Source organism: Carassius gibelio, chromosome B5 (genome assembly GCF_023724105.1).
Source record: "Carassius gibelio isolate Cgi1373 ecotype wild population from Czech Republic chromosome B5, carGib1.2-hapl.c, whole genome shotgun sequence".
Taxonomy (NCBI): domain Eukaryota; kingdom Metazoa; phylum Chordata; class Actinopteri; order Cypriniformes; family Cyprinidae; genus Carassius; species Carassius gibelio.
Genome location: NC_068400.1, coordinates 35,660,100 through 35,675,657, shown reverse-complemented (window position 1 = coordinate 35,675,657; position 15,558 = coordinate 35,660,100). Strand labels below are relative to the sequence as shown.

The 15,558-nt window shown below is 36.6% G+C and overlaps 1 protein-coding gene and 1 pseudogene across 2 annotated transcripts; one reads left to right on the top strand and one right to left on the bottom strand.

The window, feature by feature from the left end:
* Window positions 1-26: 26 nt before the first annotated feature.
* Window positions 27-1,738, bottom strand: LOC127957947 (sperm acrosome-associated protein 9-like). 2 transcript variants are annotated; one of them, XM_052556676.1, is made up of 4 exons: window positions 1,511-1,738; window positions 1,210-1,368; window positions 506-708; window positions 27-392 (listed from the first exon to the last, which is right to left on the bottom strand). In XM_052556676.1, the coding sequence occupies exons 2-4, from the start codon at window positions 1,351-1,353 to the stop codon at window positions 95-97; spliced, it is 645 nt and encodes a 214-aa protein (XP_052412636.1). In that variant the 5' UTR covers window positions 1,354-1,368; window positions 1,511-1,738; the 3' UTR covers window positions 27-94. The 2 variants fall into 2 exon arrangements, with proteins under 2 accessions (XP_052412636.1, XP_052412637.1); XM_052556677.1 differs by having other exon boundaries at window positions 1,210-1,738.
* Window positions 1,739-1,749: 11 nt separating this feature from the next.
* The window catches only part of LOC127957946 (adenylate kinase 8-like), a 33,931-nt pseudogene continuing 20,122 nt past the window's right edge, over window positions 1,750-15,558 (top strand).

The window sequence follows — 15,558 nt, the reverse complement described above, 5'->3', positions numbered from 1 at the left end:
CATAGTCATCGATTTTAAAATGGTAATTGTATTTTTAATAATACTTTGTGTGACCGCTCACTGCAATACATGCATAAGTGTTGAAAGAAGTGTTTTATCTCCTTGTATTTCCCGGTGGCTTCCAGGCTGGTTTTCCAGCATGCCAGCCACCTGCACCTTCTTTATATCTACTCAGTTTGTTACTGGTATCTTTATCAAGGCCTTCAACCATCTCTGCATTTTTTGCAACTGTTTGTTGAGATGTTTCTGTAGCTGTTGGAGTGACACGTTGAGCACCTCCTCTGCTGTAGGTGTTGAGGAGGTCTAGAGCCAGTGGAATCACACTCACAATCCCGCCATAGAAATTTCTTGCTTCATCACAGCTTAGCCGGTTGATTTCATTGTGTGGGTAGCTGTGAAGTACCATGTGATTTCAATCAATGTGCAAAATAAACTATAGCATCCTTATGCTGGATAAATTCAATATAAATTTAAATAACTAGTGTGATTTGTCCCGTCACTTAACTGTGCTCTTAGCTCACTGATGTTACTGTTGAGGCTCAGGATCTCCCTGCAAGTGTTCAGGCCCTCACTAGAAGTGTTTTTGCTTGACAGTGAGGTCTCCAGATGTTTTAAAATACCTTCAAGATCAGAAATAATTTCCAAAAAGAGTGAGAAGATGCGTCTGTCTGTGGAATTGCTGCAGTGGTGATTCATGTACCTTTGGACCTATAGAGGAAAATCATTATTTACTAGTAAGGTTAAACTTAAGCTCAGTGTTACGGTCCATGTGATTACATTAGTTTGTATTTAGTGCAACAAATAAGCAATAATATTATGTGGAATTTATACGTTTGAAAATTTGGGGTCAGTAAGGTGTTACATTACACAGCTACCTTATTAATAATAGGAAATGTTTTTTGAGTACCAATTTAGCATGTTTAAAATATTTCTGAGGACACTGAAGAATGTAGTATTGGCTGCTTTAAACAATGCCCAAAATAATTACTTGTAATAATATTTCATTACTGTTTTTCTGTATTTGTATGAAATAAAAGCAGCCTTGTTTGAGCATAAGACCTTTTTCAAGACATTAAAAAAATAGTGTGGTTATTGTGTAATTTTACATTTACATTGAGGCATTTAGCAGACGCTGTAAGAAATTATAAGAATCTTTGATCATAACACCGTAAAGTGTGATCACTTTGGAAAGTGTGTGTAAATCCTCACCTGTGTCACGGTGGAGACAGGCTCAGTTTTGTCCCTGGCGTTCTCCCTCGAGCGCTCAAGAGCCGTTATAAATATAAACTGCTGTTGTTTGAAAAGTTTATACTTCTGCTCAACGGAAAGTATCTGCTCTCTGACGTCAGTCATCTCAGTGTTAGTAACCTGTTTAAAATGGATACCGCGGTATTTAAGTGCAGAATAAGAACTTAGTGCAGAATTTCATTCTAAAGAAGATGAGCGATTTTAACATATTGTATAAAGAAATAGTATTCATCGCATGTAACTTAATATTTATGTAACTTACCTGTTTTAGTACGTATTATAACGGTTTATCAAAGTCGCTACTGTTTCTGTGTAATTTAATTTGCGTTGCTCAGTAACAAGAGTATGATGCTTGTGATCTCTCGTGATGGTGATTGGCTGACCAAGTTACCATTGGCAACAAACAGTAACAACAACAAACGCATGCGCACAATTAATTAGCAACAGCTAACGTTTCAAGCCAAGGTAACAGTAAATATATTTATTAATTTGTAACTCCTTTTTAATCAAGTGACTGACTACGTGGTTCCCGTTTCTTTCCGCTTGTCAATCCAAAAATTATTTTGTTCACTGGTATTTTGTCTTAAAACACGTCTCATCCTTGCCCCAGAAACCTCCTTATTCAGTTTAATGTTACATAAATTCAAGAGTCTTTTCCCGCTTTTTACACGTTCAGACTCATAAAAGATTATTTTATGTGTTTTTTAGTTTGAAGTTCTGTCTTTGTGAACTAACTCACGTTTTTACAGTTATTTACAGACGTCAAAGTCTTTGGTATGCTCTCTGTGTCGTGTAACGTTAGTGTTCTTCAGTGATGGATGCGACGAGTCGGCCCCTCAGAATCCCACCTGAAATAACCATTTATGCAGAGAAACATGACATATTTCACCTGGTCCAGGTATAGACATTTAACTAGAAAATTTTTAACAAGTTTATGAAGGCAATTTTAATCAAATAAATGATACATTTGCAGACACTGGGGAAAATTTTGATGGTGGACAAACCAGAGGACCCCTTTCAATAACTGATTAACTTCTTGAAAAAGGACAGTGTTGGTAATGTTTTTTTCTGTATTTGTACTATTGGTAAATCCTTACTATTCTTGTTTAATTATTATTTAAATCAGATAGTATTAAGGTTATACTGTACATTCTTATCTTATGGTAATATATTCTTTACCACAAGATGGCGCAGTATTACATGATATAAAAAAGCGTAAAGTTAAAGGAGCTGTAAATTTCCATCTCATTTAACATTGTTCAGAAAAATAGGCAGTTTAACATCATTATAGAAATGTTTTTTGATCTCAGCTAGAAATACATTACTAGATTTAACTGACTATAAAGTTGCCTTATGTCAGTAATGAATTGTGGACAGTTCATTAATTTCAATAAATATATTTTTTCCAGTGCCAAGAATCAAATCGTTAGGTCCTCCAGCATCCGAGAAGAGAACCACAGTAAGTGCATCATTTCAGTAGTAGTTCAATTAATTTGAACTTTGCTACAATCGAACTGTTCTAGTGTATTTTTAACTCGTTTATGTCTTTTAAAGTGTCATCCAGCATTGCTAGTGCTGTTCTCCCTGTAAATAACATTACATTTGTTTATTTTGTACAAACTTCAGTTTTGAAATTTATTTATAAATACACCTGTCATAACAATCAGACTTACATTTCATTCTGATGTTCACCATAGTCAGGCCTCAGAGATCCCAATACTGCTTCAGTCATCTGTACAGCGTTATCTGTTCAGAGTATTTTCATGTCTGTCATTTTTATATGGTGCTGCAGATTGTCCTCTTGCTGTGTGAGCACACACAGGCTATTCACGTAACTTTTAGTGATGTCTTAAAGGATGACAGTGACAGGGCTGCACAGCAGTACCAAGAGAAAAAACAGGTGGAGTCTATCTTTCGCAGTCTTTGTCCTTTCTCTTGAAAACACACATACTTCTATAATGTTTATCATAGACATTTATGAATAGAATTGTCATTTTATGAGGTCTAGAAGAGGGGATCTGTTTGTAAGCGTGTGTGTACAACATGTTTACTGCTTAATGGCAAACTATCTTCAAGGAAAAGTAGTCTGGAATGGCTTGATCATGATATTCATTTTAGATGTATAAGTAGGAAAGGTAATGTTGTCAGCATTTGCTACACTGGATGCCAGTAATTGCTGTCTCTGTGGTATTGTAAAGACATAGAACTGATTTTGTCTGAAGTCTGATCATGCTAATGCAAAAGAGAGAGATGTGCTTAGGAAAAGGGCCTCCCAATGGTTTAATTATTCTAATTATCCTCTCACTTAAACTCGCCGTGGCCTTGAGTTTAAAATAGAACGATCCAAAAGATTCCAATTATTATCATTTTCACAAAATTCACAAAGGACAGTGAGATGAAAGCAGCAGAGGATGTCATAAATAATTAGATATTCAACGGCATATTTGAATTTGTTTAATAATAATTGTATTGTTTTGGTGGACACCGACAGTCATTTACTATAGAACAGATATATCTCAGGTAGGTTTAGAAGTTCGTGCTTGAAGCACACGAATGACGGGACAGTTGGTTTATATTTCTGTTTTACTCTGACGATTGCTATTTATTATTACATTTAAAAAGAAAATTTACATTTGCTGTCTGACTTTACTGATTTGTTGATGTTGGTTTAACATTATATTAATATATAGGATCTGATTTAGAAAAATAATAATAATTAGAAAAAAAAAGGTGAATAATTGAATTTTAATAAAACATCTACTCACTTCTTTTGTTGGTCTGATAGAAGATCCCTAAAGACCACTGGAGACAGTTGATTCAGCGATGCCTGTCAAAACTAGACTGTGTTCAACGGGTGTGTTTTTTTTTTTTTTTTCTACCCTTTTTTCTTTTGTTATTAATTTAAAAAAAATTACACTGAGCGTTTGACTCAAATTGTCTAAAATGTGGGGGGGAAAGAAAGTGTGAGAAACAGATTTTCATCGTCAACTTGCACATAACCTCCGCGTTTTGAACTGTGTATATTTTTACAAGCGTGATGCCCAAATAATTTGTTGTAATTTTTCTTTATTTACACTCAACCTTCTCTGATAAATAATTAGACATGTGTTTCTCCGCCTCCCTTGAGGACTGCTGGGATGGGTCTCGGGGAATGCAAGACTGCTGGTGAGAGTTCTCTGAGGAAACCTTTCATCACCAGAGGGCCCCTCACCGGCTGTCAGTTACATGTGATCTCAGCACTAATGCCACTTAAGAGCCTCACCGCTGAGGTGTCCGTTCACGTACACTCTCAGATCTCGCACCCTTTTGATTCCTCCTTTCATCTCTCCATCAAATCACACAATCAATCACGGTCTCCCTGATCGTGTCTTTCTCTGAAGTGTCAGTTTCTTCTGTGCGGCCGCACGGAGGAATATGTAAATCGTCCGACTCCAAACAGCATCTCCTTTTATTCCTCTCTAAACTCCGCAAATGGCTTTACTCAGCCCAGAATCCCATCGTGAAAGTTTTTCCGCTTGGCATCCTTTAACTTTCACCTTTTAATCTCAGTAGTTTGTGATTAGCGACTGCTTTGAATCTAGTAATGGATGTTTATCCCTTCAGGCAAACTGTCTGATAGTATTTATCAGGTTATTTAATTATTTTTCTTTCCGACTGATCTGCATATGAGCGGAGGATTGAGGTAGAGTTTTTCCTCTGTAGATTTAGACACCTGACAAAGAATCTCTGGCTCACCATGAGGAGCCTTCATCTCATGGTCTCACACACTTAAATGGGCCAAAGAATGGAATGATTGACATGTCACATCACCACTGGAGCCTAGACAGCTAAGCTTAATTGCTCTGCCACGGATGCCTACGTGTGTGTGTGCTTGTCTACCTGTTTTTCCAAATTAAGCAACAATGAATGTTAATCATGCCTAATCTAGGTCATCTAGTTCATCTCTGCCTGTCACTGCTTCTCAAGCTGTCTTAATTCTTTCTCCCTCGCTCTCTCGTTCTCTCATGAGGCTGCTGTTTGTAAAACTTTAGACTTGTGGAAAATGAAGAGAGGGAGCATAGGTAATGAATAGTGATTTAAAGTAAAATGTCAATTTAATGAGTGCCTTTCAGTCGTGGAAAACAAGATGGACCCTAAAGTAAATTAGAAAAAAAGGAAGGAAAGAAAGAAAGAAAGATCATGGGGCGCATGTCACAGTCATCTGGATCCCTAATGAGGCCTCCAAATAAAGTTATGCCGTTTGAATTTGCATAGCGCCTGGGATTCTATTTTGAGGGAGAAACGAGGAAAGTTTGCGAATGAAATCATATTGAAACTTTTTAAGAACACAATGCATTGCAGATAATACTTTACGGACATGTTTTACCTGTTTTACATGTTTTAAAAAAATATAATACTCTGATTTAGTTAATAAGCAACAATAAAAGAATTAATGCAATTTAAGGCTGCATTTATTTAATCAAAACATATTTAAACATAATATTGTGAAATAAATAGACTATTTTCTATTTTGATACATTTTAATATGCAATTTATTCCTGTAATGGCAAAAGCTGAATTCTCTGAAGCCATAACTGATGTGTCTCATTGTTTCTCCAGCATTTTTCAAATGCCATATCAAATAAATAAAAAATTTAAAAAAAATCATGAGACCTGGGTTCTGTTGCATTCTTTGGCATTTAATTTAATTTTTTATATTAAAAAACTAGCACAAAACATAAATTAACCATGTAATCAGTGGTTAACAGCTAAGTGAACAACTAATTGAGATCTAATTGTAAAAGTCAAGTGGGGTGTTTTGCAGCCACTCATGCTGCCATATTGTCAGTCTATTGTGTGGAGGAGCTGCGTGTCGGGGTCTGTGAGTGACATGTCAGGGCGCCACTTCTGCTCCCCTGCCTTGCCTGCTGTTGGGCTGGCTGGTGACATCTGCTCCATGCATGTCCCTTCTGTGATAGCTGGCCTCACTGCAGATGTTGCAGTCCTGGGGTCTCTGTCTGAGCCCACTGCTACTGCACCACGGCCTCTTTTGATGTGGGGATGAAACGGAATGAAACAAGTCGCAGTGGGGCTCTGTGTTCAGATGTATGTGTGTGCGCAGGAGTTAATGTGTGCAGAGAGAGTGTACAGAAGTTTTACTGAAGCAAGTTTGGACTCTACCTGTCGGTCTCCTTGTCAAACTTCTGAAAGTCTACAGTTGCTTATTTGTATTTAATCCTCAGCTGATGTCTGTGTGTTCTGTAATAAATATTATTTCAGCATGTTCTTCTAGAAATGCTGACGTTTAAGGTTCTGCATAAAATAAAAGATGCCAGTGTAAAGAACCTGAGTGTACTGACAGTTGTAAATCAAGAGCCCTCTTGATTTACATCCACCCTGTATTTCCCTATATCCTTCCTATATTCATGGCAGTTATATTGTGTAGGCTAGAGGCCTTTCAAGCAATCTGTGAGTCAGGCCCTGCTCATGGGCTTCCCAGCCACAGAGGCAATCAAATGCTTAATGGGAAAGTAAGTGGGAGGAAACTTGCGCGCTGAGATCAGGTGAAGCAAAGTATAGGTTTGCCGTTAAAGATCAAAGCCTGAAAAAACAAAGGCTGATATCAAACAGACACTCGAAACTCGGCAGCAAAAACCCACAGCTCCTCTGATAATACTTAGATCTATAAATGTTTGTTGCATATATTTATTTATTTTAAGATTATTCGCTGCAGTAATAAGTTGGCCCCTAACAAGCACTTTTGGGAGATGGTTCTTTGACTGTTCTTTATTTTACCGCACCATTGCACAGCAAGCCTTGGGATTTAGGAGACTATTAGAGAGGAGGATTTTTTTATGGATTTGTAGCTAATGAATGATATGCATGCGGTTTCCTTTCTTCTTATGTTATTTTTATTGCTAAGTGAGAAGTGTGGAAAGAGCTGGAGAATTAGGCACATTTTCAAGGTTTTTATGGATTTAACCCTCCATTTGCCTCCCTGCATGAGACCCCATATGGGCCAGTTTTACTCCTTATTCATACAACAATTTATACATTCATTATTTAGACTGGTACAGGGCAGCAATTTATATGAATTATTCATATAATATTATTCATTCAAAGCCTATTACTGTTTTTTAAAGTATTTTTCCAGGCAGAATATTGTTTTGCTTATATGAAAACAATTTTAAACAACAATTTAAGCACAGTAGTTGACCGTGGGGAAAAGCGAGTGCATTTATAGAAATGTAAACAGAAAAATTGTGTGTGTGTGTTTAAGACAAAATGCAAGGTTTCAGCTGTGTTAATAGCAGAGTTGGACTCTGTCACCAGAGAGTTGGGTTATTGTTTAAAGCAGATTGTTTGTTCCTACTCAAGAGAAGGATGTGTGTAACATGCATTGTATTTCCAGGGCCGGGTTTTGAAAGCCATTCCCAAGACACTAGAAGAGGCACTATGTCTACAGGAAGCAGGCATCACCCCAGATCATGTTGGTTAGTGGCATGTTGTCCAAACACTTTCTTGTTCCCAACTGAAAAACAAGAGATTTGAATCAGAACTCGATAATGAGATCGGCCAAATATCCTTCTCTGAGTCGCTATCACTCCCCAGAGGATATGTCAAACTCTAGTGCTGTCTTTTAACTCTTTTCTCACAGTGATGCTGGAAGCTCCTGATGTCATCCTGATTGAAAGGAGCTTGGGCAAGAGGATAGACCCTGTCACAAGAGGTAATGTCTGTATGATCATTACACTTTTCTTAGTTCATAGAGTGGGACTGAGAGACAGGCAGTCAACACGCACCCTTGTTAGAATTCATTTCATTATCTGTGGACCTTGACAGTGCTCAACCTGTTTGCCGAATCCCAAACGGGCCCTGTGTGTCCTCAGAGTTTCGGAAAGCCTAGCTGTAATGAACAAAAGCCAGAGCTCCCTGCAGATTTGTGATGGTGTGAATGCACCATTTCCACGTAATTGCCATTTTCCCTTTTGTTTGTTTATGATCTCGGTTTATGAATCTTTTTTAGGAGATTCACTGTCAAAATAAATTTTGTGATGAAGTTTTTTTGTATTTAACCCACAATACTTCCTCCTCAGCACATATACCCTGGTGTACTGTAAAACGTGACCTTACCCACGTTTCCTTTCTATGTTTCAGATGTATATAATGTCACCTTCATGCGGGCTGAAAGTGAAGAAGTTGAACAGTGTTTAGCAACGCCCAGTACACTGACGCCAGCTAATCTTATAGCCAAAAAGCTGCAGAAGTTTCAGACAGAAGCTCATGTTCTGAAGCGCACAAACCACAGCTGCCTAAAGATCATCAATGCTGACCAGCCCATGTAGATGTCTTCTCACAGGGTAAACGTCACCAGCTTCACCCGGCCTGGTACAAGAACCATCCATCTCCATTACTTCTCCTAAAAATGAAAAATCGATCATCATTTACTCATGCACCCTCATGCTGTTGCAAAACTAAATGACTTTTTTTCATGGAACACAAAAGAAGATATTTTTGATACAGTAACTATATTGTATTGGCAAAAAAAAAAAGAAGAAAAAAAAGTGGCTTTTCTCAAAATATCTTCTTTTATTTTCTAAATATGGTCTTAGAGGTTTGGAATTATATATAGGTGAGTAAATGGTGACCAGATTTTCATTTTTGGTAGCATTCAGGCTGTCACTTTAAATTGGTGTTTAAATTAGGGTTAAATCACTGATTTGAGGTAAGAAATTCATATAAGGTGGAATTTTCCATTGGTTGCTAATTCAATCAAGTCATTTGAATTCAAAACATAGACTGTATCTCTAAAAATGTCTCCAGATTAGGCTTAGATAGGTCACTGGGTTCCATTTAGAGCTTTTTAAACATTTCTACTAATATCACCTACTGTGATGAACCGAGATCTACTGCCCCTATTGATCGGAGGTCAGTATCGCATCGGCTGCATTCAGAGGCAGTGATTGACCTGCTTGTCAGGCACTCTGCCAGTCGAGGAGGTTGCCTCAGGCAGCTCTGCAGGCACAGACTATCCCATGAGAACCTGGGCAGGGATGAGCGGTCCTCGCCAATTACATTAAAACCATCTGAATACAACCTGTCTAAATATTATATTGCTCAACTTGACAAAATAATTTTGTCACTTCCCTTCCTTTAGTTGTGAGGTAGAGCTAGGTGGTGAATATTTAAACCATTCTTTGCAGACATCACTTCGACTGTAGCATAGTAGTCCTATCATACACTTTATCTCAAGTCTTGATGATTTATTACCCTGATTTATGGCCTGATTTATGGCCGTACAGTCCGTGTAGATTGACAGGTAGTCAGAAGTGTGCATGGTCAGTTTGGATTGATTTATGACTATAAGGCCTGTCAGTCAAAGCGGTTGCCATGTCACTGGGTCCTGTGACCCTTGATTGACATGGCAGAGGTGTGTAAATCAAAAGATCAAAGAGATCTCAGATTTGACTTGTGTTGTGTTTATTACTGGATATATGATGGTTGTATCTGTTACCAGAGCAGTGGGGGGTTTCTTATGATGGTTGTATCTGTAACCAGAGCTGTGGGGGGTTTCTGTGAAGTTCCTTTCTGGCCTGTTGTTCACACCTAAAGACAGTGGGGAGGTGTTTGGGTTCTTCCTGGGGAAAAAAAATGGCTGTGCAAAAGTGAGGGTTTTGACACCTTGACAGGATCAATGTTTGTTTGCTCTATATGGTGTTGATACCTAGGCACCGACAGGCCACATGCTCCCCGTCTACAAACACATTTGAAAAGGAGGACGATGTCTGGTGTCTTTCCAGGTGAGAATTTCAAAGAGTGAGAGAGACAATTATCTAAATCATCAACTAACCAAGCCGCTGAAGAGATAAATAATTGAATGTTATCTGGAATTAATAAAATCAAACAGGCATTCCTTAATGTTAAGAAAATACTATCCATAATATGTGGTGTTTAAAAGGAGTTGAAATCTCACGTTAATTTTAAAACCAACTCTAAACACACACACACACACACACATTGGTTTTCCATGTTCTATGGGACATCCCGTAGACGTAATGTTTTTTACACTGTACAAATTGTATTTTGCATCACCAAACATCAACCTTACACTTAAACCTACCCCTTACACAAAATTTCTTTCATTTTAAGATTTTCAAAAATACTTAATTCTGTATGATTTATAAACATGTTTCCCCACGGGGACAAAAACAATTCCCAAGGATTTTGGATATTGCCATCATTGTTCCCCATAACATGGGGTATACCTGAACCACACACACACACACACACACACAGTAAAACTGAGTAAACTAAATTTGAATTATGAGCAAAACCTTATTTGTTGTTTTTACGTTGTGTTATGTACGTATTTTTTCATTGAATAATCTAACCTGTAGATAGTATGTGTACTGTAAATGAACAAATATACATTTGACTAAAACTCAGTAAAATAATTACACCTTCCATTTTAAACATGTTTAAAAGATTACACATTGTGTGTCACTAAAGCAAGGCACACTGTCTATTGTCTTAATTATTTTTTAAATAACCTGATGACCAGCATTGTTTCTTTAGATCATTTATGCACACAAGTGCTTTTTTCACACGACTAGAAAACTCTTTGGATGTGTTTGGCAAACATCATTTCTACATCTTAAATGCATGACTGAACTTTTCTCATTCGACAGAAATATTATTTTCTAATTATTTACCCGGCCTATAACACGTGGTGTAAATGTTCTTACCTAGAACAGAAAACATACACTTTGACTATTTGATTATTTTGTAGGCATCGTGTAATGTTAAATGGTTTACTCAAAAAAAAATTAGCACCAGCAGCAGATTATCAAAATGAAAGAAATGTACAAGCTAAGGATGTTTCAACTATCATCATTTCCTTTTGACTCTGATAAACTGGTAATGAATTTTCTATGCAAGTGACACAATATACAGTTCTCATACTATTTGTGTAGATAGCTGTACTAAAACATTTATGACTATTTTTGCATGCCAGCAGATTATGTCGAGGGTGTTTCACATCTAAGAATCACAATGTTTTGTAAATGACATTTTTCTTACACCTCAAGATTTAGCCACATCAATCACCTTTATTTATATAGTGCTTTAAACAAAATACATTGCGTCAAAGCACTGAACAACATTCATTTGGAAAACAGTGTCTCAATAATGCAAAATGATAGTTAAAGGCAGTTCATCATTGAATTCAGTTATGTCATCTCTGTTCAGTTGAAATAGTGTCTGTTTTTATTTGCAATCAAGTCAATGATATCGCTGTAGATGAAGTGACCCCAACTAAGCAAGCCAGAGGCGACAGCGGCAAGGAACCGAAACTCCATCGGTGACAGAATGGAGAAAAAAACCTTGGAAGAAACCAGGCTCAGTTGGGGGGTCGGTTCACATCCAGATTTTGCCATTCACATCAAGATTTTGGATGGCCATTCACAATTTGTTTGTTGGACTGTACGTTTTTAGGTGATCTTTGTGTGGTGTCATCATAATAGGAATAAATGAAAATTAAGAAATTAAGTTACAGTTTTTCTCTTCGAGATATTTCTTTTAGTGCAACTGTGTCTGTCCAAAAAGTGTGATCACATGAAGCATCGACACAAAAATGAAGTCTGGCTGTTTTACACTTAAAACTATTACAACCAATACAAATCAAACGGTTCCACTGAAAGCTGCACACTCATTTAAGTTTGAGCATGTTAAAGTTTCCACACTCCTGTGTAGATAAATTTTATCCATAACCTTTTGCGTATTCACGTGACTAAATCACTAAGAAAGAGAGTATAGCAAGAAAATGTTTACAATGCATATAAAATTCAGAATACAATTGTTAAAAAAATGTATGTTGATTTGTAAATGGTATTTTTTATTAATCCACTAGATGAAGTCATCTTGTTCAGATAGCAGATGAATCCATTCACATTTTGTTTGTTTGGCCGTTTTTGTTTTAAGACTCCTGTAAGTTCATGCTAACTCTCGCGTGGGAAAGAGAGCAGGGTGAGCACATCCTATTCATTTAAGAAAAAGTATTAAACATTTGACCAAACTTTTTTATTATTTTGACAAAACACAACAACATTAAAGAATGTTATCAGTTCCTATGGCCATCTTCTTTGACTCAAATAAAGCAACATCTCTGGTGTACGTAAGCATCTACAATGTGTGTATGTGCTAAACATCTGTTTCTCCACTTCAGACAGATTTGTTAGATGGGCTTTTGTTGTAATACAGACACATTTGAGAACTACGATGTTCTCACTTTTGTAATGGTTCTAGAAAAATTCAAACATAACTTTTGCATACGGATTATCTGTGAGCAAAACTGACTAAAAAAATCACTGAATTATGAAATGCAAAAGTGTGTACGGCATTTGGCAAAACAGGATTTTAGCTGTAATGAGCACATAAGACAAAAATTGTCAATGTGTGACTTGTAAATATATATTATTTTATTTTATTTATTTATTTATTTTTACCAGAGATAGTTGACTGATCTGTTTACATGTTGTTTTGCAGTTTTCTGATGAAGAGTTTTCTCTGACTGTGGTCAAACATACAGTGCCTGTTCATAGGACTTTTTACAGCATAACTACAGCATAAAAATATTGCCCCTACATCTAGAGCTCTTGTTCATATAGCTGATGATGATGTTCACATTTTTATTTGTCGTACTCGTTAGTTTCAACATTTCTACTGGACATTAAAGAGTAGGCCTTTATGTCAGAAGCATTAGCATCTACTGTGTGCTAAGATTTTTCTGTTTTCTCCACTTTTGGTGGATTTGCTAGAGGGACTATGTGACCTTGTTGTAATGTTTACGTTTAAGATCCATAAGATTGCACTAAACGCCCTTGAATAGGTTATAGACATACTCTTCTATACAGGAAATATGTTTCCACAACAGAAATATGTATCAGAATAACAAATACTAATATTGAAATCCTTTCTCCTAAATTATTGTGAAAACTTTTAATGTCGATCCGGCCCACCAGCCGTGTATCTTTTTCATTGTTTTTTAGATAAAGACTATTCCTCAAGTTTGGTCAAACAGGCAAAAACATGAACAAAATAGAGTACAAGATGATTAAATGATTGTCAAGAGACTGTTTAAACTGAGATTGTGATGCACTTTAGAGCTTTTTCTGGTCTACCAGTGTCACAAAGACACATAATAGCCACTACCTCAACTTGAAAATGAGTCCTGCCATTTTCTGTTCTGACTGTTACACTTAATACAAACCCATCTATTACACTTAAAGTTAGACATTAAAAGTCAAGGATGCCACAGGAACTATTTCCTTTCTCTGTTTCTCTAAACATCACACTGGTAAATAAACCAGAGATCACATGTAGAAAGAATTCATTGAAAGGGGCATGTTTTAGTCCATTTTAGCTGGTCTGCACCAACATATGTTTAAGATGCTTTAGGTATTCATCAGACTAACAGGTTTGATTCGGGAAACACACACGACTGGAACTGCGTGTTGTCATGACTGTCTTTATAATTGATCTACGTTTACTTTTAAAACAACACAGTGAGAAATTATGGTCTTCGACAGCATGGGCCCCTGAAATGTTGTATTATTTCTTTGTTTTCACAAAATATCTAAACATTTATCTATCTTAAAATATTAGTTATTACGTATTTACAAAGTTGTCGTGTCCGACGTTTACATTTTTAAGAACATCTGATATAGTTTATCATCTTTTAAATTTTATAACATATGTTTCACCAAACCTTGATGCCTGAAAAACGGGTTTAGCATCAGTCCACATTTCAGTTGTTAGCCAGAAAATGCAAGTGAGCCGATATTTCATTACCGAGATAATCTACATGATGTGAAACTAGCTCACAGTTACATTACAGTTTTGGGTTCAAGTTTATGTTGAATAGTGTTTGTTACTGCTCCAAATGTTTAACACCGCATTACTCCATTGTGAAGATATGTACTGTACAAAAAGTTTTTCACTGTAGTAGTCCAACTCTGAAACCAGACCAAACAAAAATGAGCTTGAGCCTTAGTTGTGGCAGAATTATGTTTTTTATGATTTCTTTTTATCTTTCCATGATTTGTGCGTGTTGTTCTGAACCACGGTTTCATTTTTAACATCACAATCGTATTGTATTGTCATGCATGATTGTAAAGAGTTTTGTGTGTGACAGTCTCTGGATTTTTTTTTTTTTGCAAACAGAACTGGTGTAATGTTAGCGAGCTCTTTGTGTTCTCTCCTTTACTGTGTTTATATACGTCAGAATTCTTTAAATTTGCTCGATTAAATTAAGTATTTAACACAGTTTTGGGTAATGTGTGTGTGAATATAGAGGATCTTTACAAATATGTTTTCTTGAAATAGCCATGTAACACTCTGAATCGAGACTGCTTCTTTTAAATATAACATTAACACATTTTTCATGAGCTCAGGCCCATTGTTTTATAAACCACGAAAGATTTAAATGTGATTCAACATTTTATTTCAACAATACATTTTTGAATATACATTCATACACTGAAGTAGTGAAGAAAATGGTCAAATTGGCATTACTAACAAACAGTAATAATGACATTACAGGTGGTCTAGCCAGAAAAGAAAATCTCTACAGGCCAGCATGTTTTGTTCTAGTATGTAGTTGACGTAAGTTTGAACAATCTCACATGTCATGGAACCATAATTTTTTGAAACCAACAATGTACATAAATCTGTTACACATGTACACAGACAGAGAACCTCGTTAATGTCCATCTCATCGTCACATTCAGACACCACATCCAGAACTTTTCTAGTCGTTACACAGACTGATTCTTTACTGGTAATAAACATACTAGTCAAATCAGGCCATGGGTTAGTTTTCAGGCTTCTTACAACATTCATTTCATTCTTAAGATTTTTTACACACTTGGTATCCCCGGTACAATCATGATTTGGATTCTCTATGACAGCATGCATCAGTTTGATCATTTGTTCTCGGTAACGCTGTTTAAACATAGTGTCTATGTAGTCTGTTACATGCCACGCTTCCCCCAGGGTGCAGTCGCACTTCATCTGATCATCCGTAGTGGCACCAGAACTCCAGTTGCAATCCATCTGCTTTTGCCCAGCGTCAGACATCCTTTTCAGAATTTAATTCAAGAGATAGACTTTGTACCCTAATCAATATACTGTAGAATGCTGTCACCATTTGCCAGAATCTGGACTGACTGTATTAATCCACGACGATCCAGGCCTTGTGCAATTTCAGTTTCAATTTCTGGTTTATGGTTCAGATCCGTCGAAGCCTTATTATTTGAAAAATTAGAGAGTGCA

Excerpts from the sequence above, each read along its gene's own strand:
- LOC127957947 (XM_052556677.1), bottom strand. The coding sequence starts at position 1,353 with ATGACTGACGTCAGAGAGCAGATACTTTCCGTTGAGCAGAAGTATAAA. Across the intron at positions 709-1,209 it reads CTGTCTCCACCGTGACACAG|GTCCAAAGGTACATGAATCA; the intron begins GTGAGGATTTAC and ends TTTCCTCTATAG. Across the intron at positions 393-505 it reads ATCAGTGAGCTAAGAGCACA|CTACCCACACAATGAAATCA; the intron begins GTTAAGTGACGG and ends GGTACTTCACAG.